This window comes from Acinonyx jubatus, chromosome C2, assembly GCF_027475565.1.
Source record: "Acinonyx jubatus isolate Ajub_Pintada_27869175 chromosome C2, VMU_Ajub_asm_v1.0, whole genome shotgun sequence".
Taxonomy (NCBI): Eukaryota; Metazoa; Chordata; class Mammalia; order Carnivora; family Felidae; genus Acinonyx; species Acinonyx jubatus.
In genome coordinates, this window is record NC_069384.1 from 134,631,725 (window position 1) to 134,654,792 (window position 23,068).

At 37.2% G+C, this 23,068-nt stretch overlaps 2 protein-coding genes across 6 annotated transcripts in view; one reads left to right on the forward strand and one right to left on the reverse strand.

Moving 5' to 3' along the window:
• RAB5A (RAB5A, member RAS oncogene family) overlaps window positions 1-3,140 on the forward strand; it is a 29,903-nt gene extending 26,763 nt beyond the window's left edge. For all 3 annotated transcript variants that reach the window (XM_015079495.3, XM_027061940.2, XM_053221503.1), the window contains exon 6: window positions 1,701-3,140. In XM_015079495.3, the coding sequence (XP_014934981.1) occupies window positions 1,701-1,816 (116 nt within the window). In that variant the 3' untranslated portion in view covers window positions 1,817-3,140. The remainder of the gene's footprint in view (window positions 1-1,700) is intronic.
• PP2D1 (protein phosphatase 2C like domain containing 1) lies at window positions 2,922-22,826 on the reverse strand. 3 transcript variants are annotated; one of them, XM_015079376.3, is made up of 3 exons: window positions 22,619-22,826; window positions 15,198-16,261; window positions 2,922-4,140 (listed from the first exon to the last, which is right to left on the reverse strand). In XM_015079376.3, the coding sequence occupies exons 1-3, from the start codon at window positions 22,639-22,641 to the stop codon at window positions 3,338-3,340; spliced, it is 1,890 nt and encodes a 629-aa protein (XP_014934862.2). In that variant the 5' UTR covers window positions 22,642-22,826; the 3' UTR covers window positions 2,922-3,337. The 3 variants fall into 3 exon arrangements, with proteins under 3 accessions (XP_014934862.2, XP_053077476.1, XP_053077477.1); XM_053221501.1 differs by having other exon boundaries at window positions 2,922-3,873; window positions 22,619-22,825; XM_053221502.1 differs by lacking the exon at window positions 22,619-22,826 and having other exon boundaries at window positions 15,198-15,916; window positions 16,114-16,255.
• Between the last annotated feature and the right edge of the window lie 242 nt (window positions 22,827-23,068).

Below are 23,068 nucleotides of genomic sequence, written 5' to 3' on the forward strand. Positions count from 1 at the left end.
TCACTCTTACTGACTTAGGGAGTAGTTACTTAGTGGGAGAAAATCTACAATAAACTTATCATCCTCTTTCAATTTGAGAAGATCATGATTGCATAGCTTCTTTCGTTGCACATCTTCATTAGCTTGATCCAGGATTTTAGCCTGTTAACAATCCTAATTCAGGGGCAAATTGGTAAACTCCAATTATCCATATACCAAACAAATAGTATCAGCTTCACTTTGGTAATGCTTAATACGATAGGAGACAGGAGACTGCTTCTCAGAGTTGTGTTTTTAATCTTTGCACAGTAAACCGATAGAAGCCAAAATTCCTCATTCCAATTTATTTCCTGCAACCTCCTAATTTCATTCAGATCTAATTACAGAAAGCCCATGGAGTATACTAAAGGGAAGAAATGATCACTCAGTCCAAAACCTAACTTAGTATTATAATAAAGTTTATAAATGCTAGCCTACTCTTTGTCCCTACAAGGCTTTGTTTGAAAATACATTTGACTGGAAATTTGCCATTTTATTACCATTTACCCTACGATCCATAGAGCCATTTCTAGAGAAGTGGCCCAAGGTGAAGGCTTTTCTTCCCAAACTTCAGTGTTCCTGGTTCTCACTTCCATTGAGGTGGAATGGGATTCTAAATTGTTGGGGATTCTAAAGATGATTAATGCTCATGGCATTCAGATACTGAAGTAGAACATGTTTAACTTTTGTTTAACCTGAGCCAAGGCTAAGGTAAAGCTAGAACTCAGCCATAGTCGTCCCTCTCCAAGGTTGATAGAGACCAATGTATCCAGTCACCTTTATAATCCATACTCTTAGAGTTAGTTAATATTTAATGAACCCACATCAAGGATCTTTGGGATCTAAGCAGAGTGTATGTAACAGGTGAATTTTTAAATCAGAGAGATCCAGGCTCCAGAGAACAGCCATTAGCTGTATGGAGTTTAGCAGAACTAAAACCCTGATTGCTGGTTGAGGGCTTCATCCAAATGTGGCAAGCCAAGATCTTACCTGACTCAAAATTGGGAAACAGCTTTTTGAGATAGAGCCTTCAGAATCAAGGCAACTCATAACTAGGCAGAGCTACTGGTGAATCGGATTAGGGTTCTTGATCAGACATAAAAGAGGAAAGCGGTAGATGTTTGAAGGGTAAAGTCTGTGTAACCAGGAAGAAAGTAGGAGATGTGACCTGCCAGAATTTGGGATGATAATTAGGTAGCACAGTAAGAGGACAGGTTCTTACGGGATGAAGGTGATGGTACTTGTTTATAATCCCAAATTGGTCCAGAAAAGTATTTATGGCAGTCTAGAGAATATTGGTAAAAGCTAAGATTCTTTATAAACTTACTGGCTGGCCATCATTATTAACTTAGATTTTCTTAAACAATAGAAGTATTAATGATTATCAAATAAAGTATAACTTTTCTGGTATTATTAACTGAAAATATATAAAGGATTAAATATAGCTCTAGTAAATTAAGTTTTAATTTTATGTGTGTAACTCCACTGACCTAAGGACTGACCAGTCCATAGTATTTGGTAGGTACTCAGTAAACATTTGAAAAGAATGAACATACTGCTGTGTGATTCTTTGGGTTAACCTAGCTGGAAAAAAAAAAAAAAAAAAGATTTTAAGTAAGTAGATGAAAGTAATTCTAATATGAATATTCTAATTGTGTGTATTTTGACAATTTGTCTCTCAGCTAAAAAGTTGCCAAAGAATGAACCACAGAATCCAGGAGCAAATTCTGCCAGAGGACGAGGAGTAGACCTTACTGAACCCACGCAGCCAACCAGGAGTCAGTGTTGTAGTAACTAAACCTCCAGTTTGAACTTGCTGGAATACTCTTCTGCTTCCTCGATGTTAATGACAGTGGAATTGGAGCATTTAACCAGCCCAGTATGACTTCCAAAAAGAAGAGACTTATGATAGAGTCAAGTTTCTAATACAGAATTATTTTAAGTGTTTTGAACTTAATTTTTAATAACATGCATGTGACCCTCTGACTAATGTTTCAGAAGTAGAAAGGGGGAATGAGAGCTGTGTGTGTATGCTTGTTTCCTTGGACGGTTAGGGGGAATCATTTCTCATCACCAGGGATAGAGACAAATGATGATGAAAACCCACAGTTAACCAGCCACTTCTATGAAAAAGATTTGGAACTTATTAATTTGGGCTTTTCAGAAAACATTCTTTTTTTAGAAGGAGATTCTAAGGATATTTATGCTTAGCTATGGTATTCAGGCAACTGGTAATTTCTCTTAGTATGCATATTTAAAATGTACATTCCACGTTTTAACAAATTAACCACAAGAAAACAGTGCCACATCTTTAGTGAAAGGGTGACAAAAATGAACATTAGTGGCATCTAAATTATAGCTGTCCTGGTATTTTTAGTGGGGTAAAAAAAAGTCAAATATAATCTCTTGTTTTAGGAATATGAAAACTGATCTTAATGGATAGTGTTCCCTTCAAACATGTGAGCTCTTCAACAGAAATGAAACAAACCAGGTGTCTGTGATTTCTGTTCAATCACTGCTGGCCATTACATAGGTTTTGTTGTTTGGGGGCAGGGAGGGGCTTTCGTTCCCTTTGGACGTAATATAGTCAATGCACTAACAATTATGTACATTCAAACTTGATTATTTTAAATTTGATCCTCAGCTGTACTGTAAATAGGGTACTGCACTGTAGTCTCCATATATGTTTATTACTTTTTCTGTAATATTTAAGAGTTGCTTAAAAGTATACAAAATGTACAGTTACTAAAACAGCTAATTTTACCTTTTCTCTCCCTTTGAAAGGAAGGGGCTCCAGTTGTTCCTACATGGCTAGAACCATAATAAACAATGTACCAGTAATTTGTAACATAAATATTGCCGTATGTTAGTAACAATCTTGCAGCCTTGTTTTCCAAAGTTCATTTTATTTTGATCAGTTCAGTATATTGCACTAATTGTTTTAGGTATTTTCATTATATGAAATCTACCATGTGTCAGAGATGATTTAATCTATTTAAGTGTTGAACTGCTAGCAGAGCTTGTACATTTACAGTGACTCAGAATTCGTAAGGAAAACAGTTCACCAGTGTTTAGTTTTATATTGAGGTGCTCAGGTTGGAATAAAGTGGTATAAAAAGCAAGTACTGGTTTTTCTCCTTTTTTGACATGGAACCGTGAACATATATAAATGGCGTGATGTAACCTAAAATATGCTTTTATAGTTTCTTTAATACATTTGTAAAAATGATTTGCATGGTATTGATGTATGATCCTAATATCTGGGTCTTGAAGAATTGTCTTTACGTTTTTATATTCTGGATGACCGGAACTTCAACTGTTATGTCAAAAACTGATACTCACTTCCATTGAGAAGTATTACCATGACTGTAATGTTGTCTCTGGAACCAGCCACTAAAGCAGCGTTCACAAGTTCATGGCTAATATACTTGGCTGCACCTTCATAGAAATTTTTAGTGCATGATTCTTTTTCTTTTTCACTTGAATCTTTTGGCACATCATTTACACTCGTTGGTCCTTTGGTTTCTTTCTCACTGCAAAGATCGTGATTAGTCTTTTCTGGTGGAAATGTTTGTGCATTTTTAGAATTAGAACATTTTGAATCAGATACATTTTCTTCTGAATTTGTAGTTGACACACATTTTGTAGATTCAGGTTTATACTGAAATAGTATATGGATACTACTTTCTGATTTAGTATTACTTGGTTCGTTGATTGGGAAAAGCAGAGGCTCTTTGGATGGTAAAGATTTGTTTTGCTTGACAAAACAGTAGGTTTCTTTATACACTTGAAACATGGTCATTGCCAGTGCAGTGACTTCCTTTGTATCCAGAACTTCCCAGAGTCCATGAGTAGCTAAAATAAGGAATTGGCATAAGTCATCTATAGGGACAGAGATAGTATGAGGTGCTGGAATAATGGATTTTTTCAGTTTGAGATTTCCATGAAACCCAAGTCCTCGTGTGGTTTTTATTTGCCCTTCTAGGAGGCCATGTGGTTCATTTGAACTAATCATCGCTCCATTCTGAAGTAACCTTCTTCTTTCAGTTATGTTTCGCGTGGTGTGTTCTTTGGTTATGCAAAAGCCTTTTCCATTTCTGCATAAGACTGCTTGTACATTACCTAGAAGATTATTTGAAAAATTGATCCTAAACTAATCGTATCAAAGTATGCTGTTGACTTTATTAATTCTGCGTTTCAGTGCATAAACAGAAAGCAAGAAATTTAAAAATGTTTTTTACATGTGTGAAGTAATGATATGACTGAACGATTTATGGCCATTAAGATCTGAAACTGGAAGGCCAGTTTATCCCTCATTTTTAAGCAACCTAGTGTTTAAAATACTGCACTTAATACTAAAATAACTAAAGCTACAGACAATAAAAATAACCATCAAGTTTTTTATGAACCAGCTTCTGAATATTTATTTTAAAGAGCCAACAGTTGAAATTTTTTATAACCGACATATATTCCACAGAGCAGACATTTTTTACATGTTCAGATAAATGCCTTCTTAATTAAAAACAGGCATTTTTTTGTTGTTTTGGGTTTTTTTTTTTTTTAAGAGTGGAGTTTGATCTTGAACATATTGTAGGTTTGGGTGACGTAAACAGAATACCACTGTTAATGTTGATATTACTAGTTACATGTTGTGTAGTTAAAAAGAAATTTAAGTCAGCCCTAGTAAAGCAAAAAAAATATGTATTGTTAATGTATTACATTGATAATAGTCAACATTAAATTAAACTCTTCGATTGAAAACTGACATCTTAAAAGTAGATCATAGTTTGTTCATGGTTCAGATGAACCTGTGATGTGTGCTTCATTGAAATCTTAAAATCTAAACAATGCTCTGAACAGATTAAGGGACGGTTGTATTACCAAAACTTTCTTTGGTTTATTAAAAAGATATACAAAATTTGTTTTAATTTCTTACAAAAATGATTTTCCCAAATTTTTAGGAATAGGGTTATATATTCTAACATAGGCAATAGTTTTTCTTGATATGGAATCATTTATCATTTATAAAAGGTTATACTAATCTGAGATGGGGTTAATGTTTGGATTTTTTTTTTAATGTTTATTTTTGAAGACAGTGTGAGTGGGGGAGGGGCAGAGAGAGGGAGACACAGAATCTGAAGTGGGCTCCAGGCTCTGAGCTGTCAGCAACGAGCCCAACGCGGGGCTTAAACTCAAACCGGGAGATCATGACCTGAGCCGAAGTCAGACGCTCAACCGACTGAGCCACCCAGGCGGCCCAATGATCTTTGAATATTATAGTACCTTTGAGAATTAAAATTCCTGAGATCATGCAGAATTTACATTAGGATATTCTGGTTTCAAGCATAATGCTATACCTGAAATCTGAATTTTGCTGCTACAGGGGTTCAATTCTAACCTCCCCACCTCGGGTTTTGAGGCAAAGAAATTGAGATTTCAGAAGACTAAAGTCTATACAACTAGTATGGTTGGACAGAAAGGGCCTAAGTTGGTGATGAAGCATTAGTGTCAGTGATAGGCTGAGCCCTATTGGCTCATTTGTGTAATGGGAATTCTAAAGATGATGTATGTGGAAAATGTTTTTAAAACCAGAGAATAGCAAGTGACAAAAACTACATTACCTCTTTTACATCTCTGTGGTTTGGTTATTAATACTTTGCATTGACTTGTCTTTTTTGCTAGTCATTCTAAACACTCTACAGAAGGTGAATCAGTAAAATAATCCTTGACTTCTGCTAAACTGTAAATTATTTCTGTACCAGCAAAGCATGGAATAATAGTGAACATGTCACCTGGGTAAACTGAATTGTTGTATTCAGAAGACAGGATTCAATACCTCTTTTAAATTAGGAGAGTTCTTTATGTGTGTACATATACATGTAAATCGCTCTGAAAACACAGGGGACATCATTTGGCTCAGAATGGTCAAATCCACTGACTTCCTAAATGATAATTTGCATGTGGCAGGCCAAAGCCCTTTTAGCAACAAGAAAAAATACTTTTCTCTGTTGCACGATTTGAAAAGAACTTAATACAGTAATTATGTTGCTACAACGGAAAGGTGGTAAACTGGTATTTTTATTTAAGTTGCCTTTGCAGAGGTTGCTAAGCATAGCCTTAAACTATTTGCCTTCTCCCACCCCCACCCCCAGTAGCTGTGTTTATTTTACTATTGTGAACATCCCTCTGGGTCAACATAATAGAACTTTCTAGAAGAAGGGATATTAAGTTCTGTCTGCACTTTTTGCTCTACAATTTACTTGCTGTCTGACTTTGAGTTAGCTGATAGTTTGCTCACCCTGATAAAAAGGGAAATAGTGCCTTCTGAATAACTTGTATCCTTACCTATGTGAATGGTTCATGAAGTTTTGAAAAAGTGAAGGGGGGGGTACCCACTGTATCTCAGCTATTCATACATTACCCAGGAAGTAGAGGATACATAAGATTCAGGCCCTAGAAGAGTACCGTTGGAGGAAATAAGAAAAATTATATGTGCAGAGTTCATTTATATCCTTTGCATAGGTTGCATGTGCTGTCAGCTGTAAATGAGGTTGTTATAAGCAGTTTGGCGACATTAAGCTGAAAGCTAGGATAGACTAGTGAACAAAAAGGCCCCAGGAAGATGGGAAATTAGAAGATTTAAATAATACTGTATTGGGGCGCCTGGGTGGCTCAGTCGGTTAAGTGTCCGACTTCGGCTCAGGTCATGATCTCCCGGTCCATGAGTTGGAGCCCCGCGTCGGGCTCTGTGCTGACAGCTCAGAGTCTGGAGCCTGCTTCCGATTCTGTGTCTCCCTCTCTCTCTGCCCCTTCCCTGTTCACGCTCTGTCTCTCAATAGTAAATAAACGTTAAACAAATTTTTTTTTAATAATACTGTATGTCCAAGTGTGTGGAGAACTGAAAGAGGAACAGATTATGACACTTTAAAAGGGAGGACAAATTGGCTTTAAAGAAAGGTTCTTGGAACATCTATTTAGAGGGGATGAGAATAACTAGGCAGTGGACTGATTTGAAAACCCACAAAAGTTTCTGTGAATCTGGGCATAAATAATTCAAATTCCTAGACAAAGTTACTTCAGTAGTTTGGAGAGATTGTGCTGTTCAGAAAATGTTATCAGAAAAAAAGTGGAACAACAACAACAACAAAAAATGCAGTCTGATTTAGAAAAAAAAAGTGGAACAGGGTTACTGGAAGAGGACATTAATTATATGGGGATTGGAAAAAGTGCTTTGAGATGATACTCAAGCTTTTTCAAGATGGCATGTATATAGTCAGGCAAAGTGTTCCCTTATGCAGGGAGCAATGGTGTAGCTGCCTCCTGCAATTGCTGGGTTATCTCCAACTTAGGAAAATGAAGAGTATCCCTGTAAACATCAGAGTGACCTTAGAATCCCAAACAGGGAATTCTAGATGTGAATGAGCAAGATCAAGATATTTTTTCAGATAAAGCCACTTACTATTGAAGATAACAGGAAAGTCTTAGAACTGGAGGGAAAAGGAAGAGAAATTGTATATGGTGGAAGGAAAGGAAACATACTTAGGATGCAGGAGTGCCCAGGAAAAAAAAAAAATGTTGCCTTGGTTTGGAAGAAACAGAACACTTGGGAATCTGACACACTTGGGCTTTAATAAATTCCAACTTTGTGTTTGATCTTCATTTAGCCACTTTATTTCCCTGAGTTACAGTTTTCCACCTGCAATGTTATTTTTTGTCAAGGTTATTGTGGAGATTAAGAAAGTTATTCAATAAGTAGAAACTTGATAAAGGTGGTTTTCCTTTGTGTTCCAAGAAGGGGAAACCAGAAGAGAGGCTATCCACAAAAGATAGAGACAGGGGCGCCTGGGTGGCTTGGTTGGTTAAGCGTCCGACTTCGGCTCAGGTCATGATCTCACGGTCCGTGAGTTCGAGCCCCGCATCGGGCTCTGTGCTGACAGCTCAGAGCCTGGAGCCTGTTTCCGATTCTGTGTCTCCCTCTCTCTCTGCCCCTCCCCTGTTCATGCTCTGTCTCTCTCTGTCTCAAAAATAAATAAACGTTAAAAAAAAAATTAAAAAAAAAAAGATAGAGACAAAACTATAAATGTTTCATTTCAGACCCATTTATAAAAAACTTTCAAGAAAATTTGAGACGCCTAGGTGGCTCAATCGGTTAAGTGTCCGACTCTTGGTTTAGGCTCGGGTCATGATTTCACACGATCTTCCCTGCTCTCTCTCAAGTTTATTTTGAGAGAGAGGTAGAGCAGGTGGAGGAGGGGCAGAGAGGCAGAGCAAGAAAGAATCCCAAGCAGGCTGTGCACTGCCAGCACAGAGCCCAACGTGGGCTTAAACCCACGAAGGGTGAGATCATGACCTGAGCCAAAATCAAGAATCAGGCACTTAACCAAATGAGCCACTCAGGTGCCCCTGGGGGGAAAAAAAGTTTTAAGAAAATTCTTATGAAGTAGATTTATAGGCTTAAGGAAGTAAGGAGCAGTAACTTGGAGCTTGGGAAATGAATTATTTGAGAAAGTGGAGAAAGAGAAAGCAATTGAAAAGGAGCATGAACAAATGTGAAATTGAAACATGAGTGAGGTATACCTAAAATGGAATCATAACAGAAATGCATGTAAATGAGGTCAGGGAAACAATCTATATCCAGTTTGTCTACAGGACTTTCATTTTGCAGAAAAGGCTGAATTTGTTTGTATGCGTGGACACTAGGTTTACATCTTCCAACTGACGATTAGCATGAGAGTGTTGCTGATGTGGAGCTAGTTTTCATTGGTTATTCAAAAGATCCCTTTGTTCGTTTTGTAGGATGTATGAGCATGAAACTCATATTCACTGTTGTACATCTGGAGCCTAACAACACTTTACACATCAGCCTCAACTATCTGTCAAGTATTTGTTGAATCTATTTTCAGAATCAGGTTTGTATCACCACCAACATACCCCAAGAAAGGGAGAGGGAGGAAGAGGCACGTAAAAGGTCAGTGTTATTTAAGAATATGGTTTCTTCCCTGCGTAAAATAAGGTGATTCTGAAATTGAATTAGGTTTTACAGAAAAAGGATAGGGCTGGAAATAATTACCAGAAACTACTTTTGTTTCCTAAGTGACCCAGTTTTCTGTCCCACGAGTTCATTGTAGATCCAGAGACCAATCATAGCTTTACCAAATACTTTCCTATTATTCACAATTCCTTAATTGTTGGACACCTCAAGCCCCAGTCCTTTCCTTCTCAAGGTTACCAAGTGATTCCTTTAATCCTCACAGCCTCTTGAGGTAAGGGTAATCACATATTAATACGTAAGAAGAATGAACCTCACCAGTTATATTAAGGTTGCATCACTAGTACAAAAGTAGTTTCTGGGGCCTCATTAAAAGGAATTTTAAGAACAAATATTTATAATCTAGACATAAAGATATTGGAATCGATACACTAAGTCACTACTTTACCAATGCCCATTTACCATTCCAGAAATCCTAGGGCCCTTAAGTATGGTCTTGAGAAATATACTCTGCCTGTGCTCTATAAATGGAACAACAAAGCCTAGATGACAGTGCAACTATTTATAATACGATTTACTGAGTATTTTAAGCCTACTCTTAAGACCTACTGCTCAGGAAAAAAAGATCCAAATATTACTGTTCATTGACAATGCAGCTGATCAAGTCACCCAAGAGCTCTGGTGATGTGCAAAAAGAATAATGTTGTTTTCATGCCTGCTAACACAACATCCATTCTGCAGCCCATGGATCAAGGAGTCATTTTGACTTTCAAGTTGTAACTTCAGAAAGAGTTTTATGAAGTTATACCCAGCATAGATAATTATTCCTCTGACAGATCTGGGCAAAGAAAATTGAAATCTTCTGAACATTCATGATTCATGGGAAGAGGTCAACATATTGTCATCAACAGGAGTTTAGAAGCAGATTCCAGCACTCATGGATGACTTTGAGGAGTTCAAGACCAGTGGAGGAAGTCAGTGTAGATGTGGCAGAAATTCAAGAGAACTAGAATGACAAGTGGAGCCTGAAGCTGTGACTGAATGGCTGCAATCTCATGATAAAACCAACGGATGAGGACTTGCTTCTTAGGGATGAGCAAAGAAAGTGGTTTCCTGAAATGGCATCTACTCCTGGTGAAGAAGATACCGTGCAGATCATTGAAATGACAACAAAGAATTTAGAATATCACATGCACTCAAGTTGATAAAGCAGCAGAAGGGTTTGAGACGATTGACTTCAATTTTGCAAGAAGTTCTTCTGTTAGTAAAATACTATCAAACAGCATTACAAACTACAGAGAAATAGTTCATGAAAGGAAGAGTCAATCGATGTGGCAAACTTTATTGTTGTCTTATTTTAAGAAATTGTCACAGTCTCCCCAGCCTTTAGCAACCACCACCCTGATCAGCCTTCAACAAGGAGGCAACACCCACCACCAGCAAAAAGATTACATTATTAAGACCTCAGATGATACTATTTTTTAGCAATGAAGTATTTTTAATTAAGATATGCACTGTGGCTTTTTAGCCATAACACTATTGTACACTTAGTAGACTGCAGTATAGTGTGATCATCACATATGGACACTGGGAAACAAACAAAAATTCTTTTCTCTCGCTTTGTCACAATATTTTCTTTATTGTGGTGGTCTGGAACCAAACCCAAAATACCTCCTAGATATGCTTGTATAAAAATAGACAAGTTTAAAAAATAGATATTTTATACATATAAACAAACTCATATATATGTCATATATATATATCATATATATGTCATATATATATACCATATATATCACATATATATCACATATATACCATATATATATCATATATATATCATATCACATATATATATCATATACATAGGGAATAAGATTCTTATACCTTATATATGATATATATATATATATATATATATATATAGTCTGGGAAGGAAGAAATAAAAGTATGCTGTTGTAAGAATCTTATTCCATATGTAAAATGATATAATATTTGAAGGTAGACTGTGAGAAACTAAAGATGTATACTGTAAACTTCTAAAATAACAAAGAGTTATAGCTAACTACCCAACAAAGGAGATAGATAGGAATAAAGAAATCAATTCAAAGGAAAGTAGTAAAAGAGATAACAATATACAACTGTATATCCACACAGAAAGGAGGGAAGTTGGACCCCTCATCATGATCAAAATGGATCATAGACGTGAATGTAAGAGATAAAACTATAAATCTCTTAGAACAAAACACTGGTGTAAGTTCCTGCAGCCTTGAATTAGGAAATGGTCTCAGATTTGACACCAAAAGTACAAGCATCAAAACAACAAAGTTGATAAATTGGATTTTATCAAAATTCAGGTGTTTTTGCTTCAGAACACAAGAAAGAGAAGAAACCCATGTAATTAAAATATTTCCTAATCATATATCTGATTCTGTGTACAGAATACTAAAAAACCTTGCAATTCAATAGACAACCCAATTAAAAAAAAATGGACAAAAGATTTGAGTAGACATTTCTCAGAGGAAGATAGTGAAATGATTAATAATCACATAAAGAGGTAGTCAATAGTCAACATAGTCAACAAAGAAAAGTGCAAATCAGTACCACTTCATGCCCACTAAGATGGCTAGAATCAGAAAGACAGCACTGGGAAAATGTGTAAATATTAGAGCCCTCAGACATCCATGGCAGGATAGTGAAATGGTGTGGCCACTCTGGAAAATGGTGTGGCAGTTCCTCTAATGGTTAACTGTCGACTTATCTTACAACCCAGCAATTCCACTCCTGGGTATGTACCCAAGCAAGTGAAAACATGTCCACACACAGACTTATCCACAAGGTTCATGCCCACATTATTTGTAACGGCCAAAAATTGGAAACAACGCAAATGTTTTTCAACTGATAAATGGATAAACAACATGTGGCACAACTATACGGTGAAATATTATGCAGCAACCAAAAGGAAAGAGGTGCCGATGCAGGTTACAACCTTGGGTGAACCTTCAAAACATGCAAAGTGAAAGTAGGTAGTCACAAAAGAACACAAGTCATATGATTACGTTTCTATGAAGTACCCATGAGAGGGAACTGTATGGAGACAGAATGTAGATCAGTGGCTTTTTGGACCTGGAGAAATGTCAGGTTAGGGAGCTGATTGCTAAAGCGTACTGAGCTTCTTTGTAAGAAGACAAAAATTTTCAAAAATTGAATATGGTGATGGTTGCACGTATCTGTAAATGGAATGTACTAAAAACCACAGAACTGTACACGGGTGAATTGTATGCTTTGTGAATTACATCTCAATAAAGCTATTAAAAATAAAAGCACTGGGGAAAATTAAGGGCTCAAATAAGAATCCATTCTGTTTGTAAGGAACTAGTGTGGTTAATTAGAAATGTAAAACTTGTGGTTTATTTGATGTTAGGGAAAATGTGTAATTATGTATTCTGTGTAAATACATTTGTTAGAGTTTTAATTCTGTGAGGGCTAATTGAAGTAAAATACGAGAGCACCAAGAGAAATTATAAAATGCACTTTAAATGAGATGTGCTAAGAATAAAAACTCAAGAATGTTGGTTTGGAAGTGTCTGTTTCCACATGCACACATTCAACATTCAGTGGCTTCATTATTGCACTCATGTTTCATTATAAAGCGAGTTTTTTGTTTTCTTTTGTTTAATTTCAGAGTTGTGATGGCACTGGTATTTTACAAACTTCAAATAAGAAAAAAAAATACCCTTGCTATAATTAGAGGTCTTGTATCATAAAATACAAAACATGCTCTTGGTGAATTTCTGTGAACATTTTTTTGTAACCCATTTAAATTGCTTTCTTCCAGGAGCACTCTTTTGTCATTAATCACAACCTCCTTTTCACAAGCTGGATTTTTTCCCCTACCTATTTGTTTTTATTAAAATGAAGGATGCCTAAATGAAAACAGTTTAACATAATTATGTAGCCTGGAGATTAGATCCAACAAAAGTCTGACCTGGAGATTAGAACCAGCCAAACGGCAGTGATTCTGGAAGTAGTGAATCATAGTAAATTAGACATTTAATGATAGTGTCTAGTTATTCACTATCTCATAATTCTTCCTTTAATTTTACAAGAACCTTAATGTGTAATGACATTTTCTAATGGAGGTCCCAAGTCCAAGAATATGGGTCAGTTCCCAGATTGATCTGAAATCTGAAAACTGTCTGTGTATGAAGTAGCCCTGCTCTGAAGCCATCTGGAACCTCAGCATAAAGCCTGAGAAATGATGAAAATTCTGAGGGAACTAACTGGCATTGCACTTGGCATTGCTTAATGGGAGTTACCCATCTTGGGCTCAGAACCAGAGCTAGAGCAGAAACAGGCTGACTTCCAGGGACCTTGACATTATAGTGGTCTTCGTGATTGTCTGGTTTTTGTTCAGAGCCATCTTGATCACAATGTCGCACTCTCTGAGGGCCAGTCTCCTCAAGCTTTGGAAGCAATCGCCTTCAGATGCAGTATGACATAGCGGGGTTAATTTCCAGCTCCAATTCCTATTACCTCTGAGACCTTGAACAAATTATCTCACCTCTCCCAGTTTCTGTTTTCTCATCTAGAAAACTGGGGTAGGGGCACTGGGTGGCTCAGTCGGTTAAGCATCCAACTTCAGCTCAGGTCATGATTTCATGGTTTATGAGTTCGAGCCCTGCATCAGGCTCTGTGCTGACAGCTCAGAGCCTGGAGCCTGCTTCGGATTCTGTATCTCCCTCTCTCTCTGCCCCTCTGCCACTCTTGCTCTTTCTCTCTCTCAAAAATAAAATAAACATTAAAAAAAAAATAGAAAATTGAGGTAACAACAGATACTAGGGCAGGGGTATGGATAGTTTAAGGGTCCAAACTTGCAGCAAGTAATAAGTCCCAGAGATCTAATGCACAATATAGGGAATATCAAGAACAATACTGTATGATAGTCATCACAGTTGCTAAGACTAGAACTTAATTGTTTCAACCACTAAAAAGAAATGGTAATTATGTAACATGATAAAGGTGCTAATTGTCACCTGAACAGCAATCATATTATAATATATAAATGTATCATATTAACATACTTTAAACTTGCACAAGGTCATATGTCAAATACATTTAAAAAAATAATACTTAGAATATATCTTTAGATATCAGGGTTCTTGTAAAACTAAATGAGAAATTAGGCTATCTTCAATATTCAATAAGTGAATGCAATTATCAATAATAACTCTATCCAACTCTTAAAAACTGAGAACAAACTGAGGGTTGATGGGGGGTGGGAGGGAGGGGAAAGTGGGTGATGGGCCTTGAGGAGGGCACCTGTTGGGATGAGCACTGGGTGTTGTATGGAAACCAATTTGACAATAAATCTCATATTAAAAATAATAATAATAACTCTATCCAGGGGCACCTGACTGGCTCAGTTGGTAGCCCATGCGATTCTTGATCTCGGAGTCATGAGTTCAAGCCCTGCACTGAGGGTAGGGTTTACTTAAAAAAACAATAACAACAACAAATAACTCTGTTCATGAAAGGGGTAGTGGAAACCTAATTAAGCATCTCATGGAACTCAGCTTAACTTTTCTAAAACTGTTTAACCTATGTGCTTTCCATTTTGGCAAGCTCCTAAGCTAGAACTTTAACACTTAAAGTGAAAAGAATTGTTTCTTGAAATAAAATTCTCTTTTGGAGAAGAGAATATATGCCTATAAAATTGAGGCATAAGGTATTATTTCTCTAAAATCAAATTGATGCTAGTTGACCGATAAGCACACATGACCTATTGCAATTTTGTTATCAGAATAACCAGTTCAGACTGTAACAATCCCCAAAGAACTTTCCATTCTCCTGGAAAAGGGAAGTATGGGAAATGTTTTTTGTTTCATTCAGATCTAAGCAAATGTGCTTTTCCTTTATCAACAGCTGTATTGCTACCCCATTTAGGAAATTTAACATTTTGGTCACATCATTATGTATACGTTCCTCCAGAATTACAACTGTTTTTGTGCCTGCAATCTGCATTTAATCTGTGGTTATTGATCTTTTCTTAAATTAGCCAATGGAATTTCTAGGCATTAATAAGTCATTACGTTATAGGTCACTAAGTATTTCTGGAAGCAAGAGAAGTTTTGCTGCCAGGAATAAAAAATAAATGTAAGGTATAGTGTGTACAACTGAATGTACATACCAGTGTTTGCAATATGCAATACTCCAGAAATTATCTGTGGCATCATCTGGGAAGGGAAACTCTCGGCCGCACTAACATGCTTATGGATTCTCTTCTCAGCATAGGGATTTTTAATGTTGCCTTCCAGTATACAAGTAACTGCAGAACAGCCACTCCATCGAACCCTGGATACTTCTTTCCTTCCAAGACGTAAAAGCCTGTCCATTCTCCAAAATGCTTTTGCAAAAGCTTTGTGTATGTTCTCATACTCACATTTCAATGTTTTTGTCTTTTTCGTTATGGAGGAGAAAAGTTCTTCTATAGCTATGTATTCTTCTCTAAACACTGTGTGAAAGGATTCGATTATGTTTTGCTCTTCAGGGGTCATTTGGTAGGAAGGATCAAATCTGGAAAGTTGATGGAGAAGTAAAACTGGGAGTTCAACTGATGTCAGCTCTGCTGCTGAGACACCATGATGTCCATCAAACAAACCAAAGAAACACACATTGTGTTTATTGCCAAAATTGTTCACTACAGTGAATTTATCATTCATGTCAGCTCTCCATGTAGAATTTCTATCTTCACAAATGGCGACACCTTTAATCAATAGATGACAGATAGTTTGAGGATGTGTGGAACTCCTATGAATGCTGTCAACAATCTTATAGTATGCTGGTATTTGTTTCTTCCAAAGTAGCTCAAAAGCATTGTTAATGCTCTGTAGGATTTTTTCGGTGAATCTAGAAGATGACAATAGTTTGGCGATTATGAGCTGTCTCTGAATGGCAATCACTGAGGGCCCTGGTTTCTTTTCACCCATCCACTGAAACCCCAGGGTAGCCCAAGCCACATGTTGCTTTTTATGGAGGAAAATTTCACGTACGTCAATTTCGTGCTTGCATATGGAACAGGGAAATGTTATCATGTGATCACCGACCTGTTGCTTATCATACTCTTCAGAGTCTCTGGATGGTCTGCCCTTTTTCTTCCTCTTAAAATACCTTCTTCTCAATGAAAGTGGTATTTCCTGGTCTGAATTAAATGTCGACTTTCTCACATTCCATTCCCTTGATTTCCAAAACACTCTGCAAACAGGATAAAAGATATTTACGCGCTAGGAATGACACAGAAAGTCTTGTCAGGGAGACCTTTATCTTTGCGATTTGCTTTAGTTCCTCACAGTTTTGTGTGGGTCTACCGCTGAATATTCTGATGCATCTTTCTGTCATTCCCAAAAGACCACAAAAGTGGGACTCAAAAAATTGGTGACTGAACTGTGTGTGCCTGAATAAATTAGGCAAAGTCTCTACAAAGTCAACTAGGAATCTAAGAACAAATACTCTGAGAAATAAACACAAGATTGTATCCCAGCCATTTGAAGGTATATGCTGAGACCTAGGTATTTGATTTAAAATTGGGCATGATTATTTTTTTTTTGATTATTTTTTTTTAAGTTGATTTATTTACTTTGAGAGAGAGAGCATGGGGGAGGGGCAGAGAGACAGGGAGAGAGAGAGAATCCAAGCAGGCTACATGCTGTCAGCAGAGAGCCCGACTGGGGTCTCCATCTCACGAACCGTGAGATCATGACCTGAGCTGAAATCAAGAGTCAGACCTTAACTGGCTGAGCCACCCAGGTGCCACGAACATGAATATTTTTGTACTCCATTTTATCTTGCTGAAAATCTTGTTTTGTTCTACTTAAAGAATTTGCAACAAAATGCATAGGACATGCCCAAACCAAGCAGACTAATAAAAAGAACTATAGGACAGAATTTTTTAGGACTACGTGGGAAAGGGGTGTAGGCTGAGGAAAGGAAAGAAAAGCTGTGGAGCTGAACAATGAATATCTGGACAGCAGGCATCCTTTCTTATACTACTTCCCAGAAGCATCTAGAACAGTACTCAGCACATAGGGCAATTTTTATCCACATAAGCACAATTCATGAGGCCCAGGGAAATGTTGGAGATCTGAAAAAACTGCTTTAGTTAAAGAATATTTTAAAACCTGAAAAATCAAAGTTAGTAGCTTTAAATGTTTATGACATGCGACATCCCGTTAACTTCAACTCAACTCATATAATTGTATGTGATGTGAGTACGTTTAATATAGTAGATGCACCTACAGTAATATGCATAGTAACAGGTATTCAAGAATGCTGACAGTTGTCAAAATAAGAAATGAGCCCATTTAGTACTAATGACAAAATAATAATATGTTTTACATAAAAACAATGCATAATCATTTTTAAGTTCATGACGGAAGATACAAACTAGAAATGAAAGCGTGTTCTGCTTGTCTCCCCAGCCCCACCCCTAACTCCCAAATCCCAGGCTCAGTTAACCGCCTGTTATCTATCTTTCCAAATATGTGTGTATGTATGTGTGTGTGTATATCATTAAATATATAATGATATGATATATTAATGTTGACATTAATTACATAAATATATTTACATATATAGTATAAATATGTCATCTTTTCTGAAATGTAAGTAGGGTCACATTTTGCATGCCGTCCTAGAATCTGCCATTATCACTCAATACTAAGTCATGGCCTCATATTGAAAGTTTGAATATGGAGAGACAAAACAATCTACTGTAAACAATGTAGACTCTGGATTAAAAGGAAATCTGTCTTGGGGCGCCTGGGTGGCTCAGTCGGTTAAGCGGCTGACTTTGGCTCAGGTCATGATCTCACGGTCCGTGAGTTCGAGCCCCGCGTTGGGCTCTGTGCTGACAGCTCGGAGCCTGGAGCCTGCTTCAGGTTCTGTGTCTCCCTCTCTCTCTGCCCCTCCCCCGTTCATGCTCTGTCTCTCTCTGTCTCAAAAATAAATAAACATTAAAAAAAAAATTTTAAAAAGAAAATCTGTCTTCACTTACAAACTATATGGCCTTAGTCAAGTTATTGAGCTTCTCTGACCATCTGCTTTCTTTCTGTAAATGAACAGGATTATTTTTAGCATCAAATGAGATCAATGGAGAAGCAATTGGCAATAGGGGACACTCAGAAAGTGTCTGCTCCTTCTACCCTAAGCAAAAAGGACACTGAGAACCATACCAAATGAAAACATATGACATAAAGACGTGAAATTGCAATGCTTAGGGGGAAATGTATTCTATATAAAACTAATTTAAGGGAAAAAATTACTAACTCAATGGGAGAGGATTTTTATTTAAGTAATCTTTATACCCAATATGACACTTGAACTTACAACCTTGAGATGAACAGTCACATGCTGTACTGACTGAGCCAAACAGGCACCCAGGGAGAGGATGTTGTTAATAGCAGAAACTGAATCTGAATGTTTCAGAATTCCTTGATGTGTATTTATTAATATGTTGTGGTAAGTCGTATATATCATTGCTTGGCTACAGTTATGTTAGTTTAACAAATAATAATAAAAATAAACTGCACATACAAGATAGAACACAATTTATGGGCACCTGGCTGGCTAAATTGGGGCAGTATTTGACTCTTGATCTTGGGGTCATGAGTTCAAGCCCCATGTTGGGTGTAGGGATTACTTAAATAAATAAAAACATAAAAAAAAATAGAGCCTAATTTTGAGAAATGTATGTAAATGAGAAATGAATGCAGAAATAAAATAATACGATAGCTCTAGAAAATAGGCAAATATCTTTAAGATTCTTCCCAGTAGAATTTTTATTCTATATGCTATGCAAAAATCTTATTTCTAGGAAGGAAAATTTTCTATGATAAATAAGATGGTGTACTATGTGACAGGCAAGGGGTTTTAGTAACTTTCATATATGCTTTGCACATGGTAATATGAAAAATTAAAGAAACAAGCAGAGCTCTGAAAAGTTTGAAATGTTTTGCTGCTTTCCTTATTTGTATTTAATTCCCTGAAGGGCACAACTGTATAGTAAAATTTTATTTACAAATTTGCCCTTCATAAATGTTTCTAGAACTCTTAGCATTATTAGTAGACCTTCCTAGCTTTGCCTCAACAACAAATTTTTCTGTTTTATTAACAAAAAAATTTAAAAATACACAAAAATAGAAGAGTATAATGAGCCCCCATATAACCATCGCCAGCTTCAACCATTACCAACACTTTTTCATTCTTGTTTCATTTTTGTCTTCAACCATTTTATTTTTTAGTTTCATTTTATGTATTTCTATTGGAATATTTTATCTTTTTAATGTTTATTTGTTTATTATATATATATATTTTTAAGTTTATTTTTATTTATTTTGACCGAAAGATAGAGAGCAAGTGGGGGAGGGGCAGAGAGAGAATCCCAAGCACAGAGAGAGAATCTGACAGCACAGAGCCAGATGCAGGGCTTGAACTCAAGAACTGTGAGATCATGACCTGAGCTGAAATCAAGGGTCAGATGCTTAACTGACTGAGCCACTCATGTGCCCCAGTGTCTATTTATTTTTAAGAGAGAGAGACAGAGCACAAGTGGGGGGAGGGTCAGAGAGAGAGGGAGACACAGAATCTGAAGCAGGCTCCAGGCTCTGAGCTGTCAGCACCGAGTCCAATGCAGGGCTCAAACCCATGCACCATGACATCTTGACCTGAGCCAAAGTCGGAAGCTGAAACAATGAGCCACCCAGGCACCCATCTATTAGAATATTTTAGAGCAAATCCCAAAATTATATAAATTTCACTGGTAAATAATCTCATCAAAAAATTTGGTCAGCATCCAATCACTTCTTCAATACCTACAACAGGCCAACTAGTGTGCATGGTGCTGAAGATGTACAGACAAAAAAGGCTTGAAGCTTCCAGGGGAGGAGTTCACAGTGCCACTCATACCTTCATACAAAGAATTAAACAGGTCAGATGAAGCCCAGGACAGTACCCAACCAGGGACCTAACCCCTCATCTGGCTAGGAATGGCATCATGACATCTGAGGAACTGACCTAGAAAAACTCACAGGTGAGAGATATCAGCAAGGTCCAAGGTCCAAGGTCCAAGGCAAATCCAAGGGAATGACCAGTTAGCAGGAAGGAGGAAGAGGACCCACCAAAGGAAACAGGATGCAAAAGCAAAGAAGTAGGTGGAGAAAATGAGTACAAGAAATCGTTGGTTTGAGAGCATAATTCATTCCAGAAACATGCAGGTAATCCAAAGCACGTGTATATCAAAGCAAATTTCAAGAACCTTTGGCTCAGTTGTGATCATGTGACATTCGGCATCAAGTCCCACTCATATTGCAAGACATCGTTCGTTTATCAAGTTAAAACTGGGTAGAAATGTTTGCTCCGCTTGTGGAACACTTGCAGAACAAGTCATTCACAATCCAAGGTTATACTGTACTGGCAAAGCTATTAAGCTCTTCTGGCCAAAATGTAGAGCCAAGATTTTTAATTGCTATTATTTGGTAATGTTCATGTAAAGGGTATAGTTTTTCTGAGGCTTAGTGAACTGTTGGGACGATATATAAGGCACCCTATGACTGTGATTTGACATAGAGTCAATCCTTTACACCAGAAGTTTATTTTTCTGTATATAGGCACTAGCCGTAATACAGTTCTCTCTCACCTCTCACTTGGAGTCATTCTTAGAATGTAATGTGTCATTCAGTTTTCAACAAATACTTGAGTGTCTGAAATATGCTAAGTACTGTTTTATTTGCTGGAATACAGCAGTGAAGAAAACAGGCATGGTCTGTGATGAAGCTTATACTGACACAAAGGCAGACAATAAATAAAGGAAGCATGTAAACATATATTCCCAGATAGGGGTAAATACTAACATGAAAAATACAGCAGAATAAGAGCATAGAGAGGGATTGAAGCCCTCCTTTGTAAAAGGTAGTCAGAATAATATATCATTTGCCCCTGTACATAGTCTAACAGGATGCCAAGACTTCATTTGATAACTAAGAGAGTGGAGGAAAAAGAATACTGCAGATAAACTGTTCATTGACTTACAGATGGCCAACAGACACATGAAAAGATGTTCAACATCACTCATCGTGGAAATGCAAATCAAAACCACAGTGAGATACCACCTCACACCTGTCAGAATGGCTGAAATCAACAGAACAAGAAACAAGTGTTGGTGAGGATGTGGAGAAATAGGAACTCTTGTGCACTGTTGGTGGGAATGCAAACTGGTGCGGCCTCAGTGGAAAACAGTGTGGAGCTTCCTCAAAAAATTAGAACTACCCTATGGTCCAGTAATCATACTACTGGGTATTTTACCCAAAGAATACAAAAACACTAATTCAAAGGGATACATGCGCCCCTAAGGTTTTTGCAGCATTATTTACAATAGCCAAATTATGAAAGCAGCCCAATACCCACCAATAGATGAGTGGATAAAAAAGAGATGATATTATTCAGCCATAAAAAAAAAAAAGAATGAAATCTTGCCATTTGCATCAACATTGATGGATCTAAAGGGTATTATGCTAAGTCAAGTCAGTCAGAGAAAGACAAATACCATATGATTTCACTCATATGGAATTTAAGAAATGAAACAAATGAGAGGCACCTGGATGTTTCAGTCAGTTGAGCGTCCGACTCTTGATCTCAACTTAGGTCTTGATTGCAGGGTCGTGAGTACAAGCCCCACGTTGGGCTATGCACTGGGTGTAAAGACTACTTAAAAAAAAAAAAAAAACTAACAAAGGAGAAAAAAGACAAACCAAAAAACAGACTCTTAACTATAGAGAACAAACTGATGGTTACTAAAGGGGAGGTGAGTGGAGGGATGGGTGAAACAGGTAAGAGTACATTTATCTGAGTGTGGTTTTGATTTGTATTTCCCTGGTGAGGAGCAACATGGGGCATCTTTTCATGTGCCTGTTGGCCATCTGCATGTCTTCTTTAGAGAAGTGTCTACTCATGTTTTCTGCCCATTTCTTCACTGGATTATTTGTTTTTTCAGGTGTGGAGTTTGGTGAGTTCTTTATAGATTTTGGATACTAGCCCTTTGTCTGATAGGTCATTTGCAAATATCTTTTCACATTCTGTTGGTTGCCTTTTAGTTTTGTTGATTGTTTCCTTTGCAGTGCAGAAGCTTAAACAGATACCATATGTTTTCCCTCTTATGTGGATCCTGAGAAACTTAACAGAAGACCATGGTGGCGGGGGGAAGGAAAAAAAAAAGGTTAGAGAGGGAGAGAGCCAAAGCATAAGAGACTCTTAAAAACTGAGAACAAACTGAGGGCTGATGGGGGGTGGGAGGGAGGGGAAAATGGGCGATGGGCATTGAGGAGGGCACCTGTTGGGATGAGCACTGGGTGTTGTATGGAAACCAATTTGACAATAAATTTCATATTTAAAAACAAAGAGTACATTTATCATGATGAACACTGAGTAATATGTAGAATTATTGAATCACTATCTTGTACACCTAAAACGAATATCACACTATACGTTAATTACACTGGAATTTTTAAAAAAATGTTAGTTGACTACATTTGTTGTCCACTAGAAATGAAAAAGATTTACCTGAAAGCACTATTAATTTCCATACTTATTTGGAATTGTTGCCTCCCTTTGCTCTCTCTTTACTGCCTTTCCCCAGCCTCTGTTCCTCCAGATTGGATAATGATGTTGACAGCAGCAGTGGAGGTGGTTGAGATGGTGGGAGCAATGGTGGTGGTGTGGGGGCAGTGGTGGGGGTTCCACGGATGTGATACTACACCTCTCTGTGTAGAATGTTTATTACATCACCTGGAACCTCAGTCAGAACTCTCTTTATGATGCTGAAGGACTTTGAAGCAGGAGGGTCACAAACCGTATTAACAAACTTGTCTTTGAAGTTTCTGAAAAGGAGAATCATTCATTAAACATACTGTCTTGTGCCTCCATAAGAGGATTAAAAAATAAGAGGAGTAACTGTCAAGTAAGTTTTTGTCTTACAAGTCATGAGACTTTCAAAATTCTGATTTGAGAGGC

Excerpts from the sequence above, each read along its gene's own strand:
- PP2D1 (XM_015079376.3), bottom strand. The coding sequence starts at position 22,641 with ATGGAAATTAATAGTGCTTTCAG. Across the intron at positions 16,262-22,618 it reads GAAATTAATAGTGCTTTCAG|AGTGTTTTGGAAATCAAGGG; the intron begins GTAAATCTTTTT and ends TCCTGTTTGCAG. Across the intron at positions 4,141-15,197 it reads ATTGCATATTGCAAACACTG|GTAATGTACAAGCAGTCTTA; the intron begins GTATGTACATTC and ends ATAATCTTCTAG.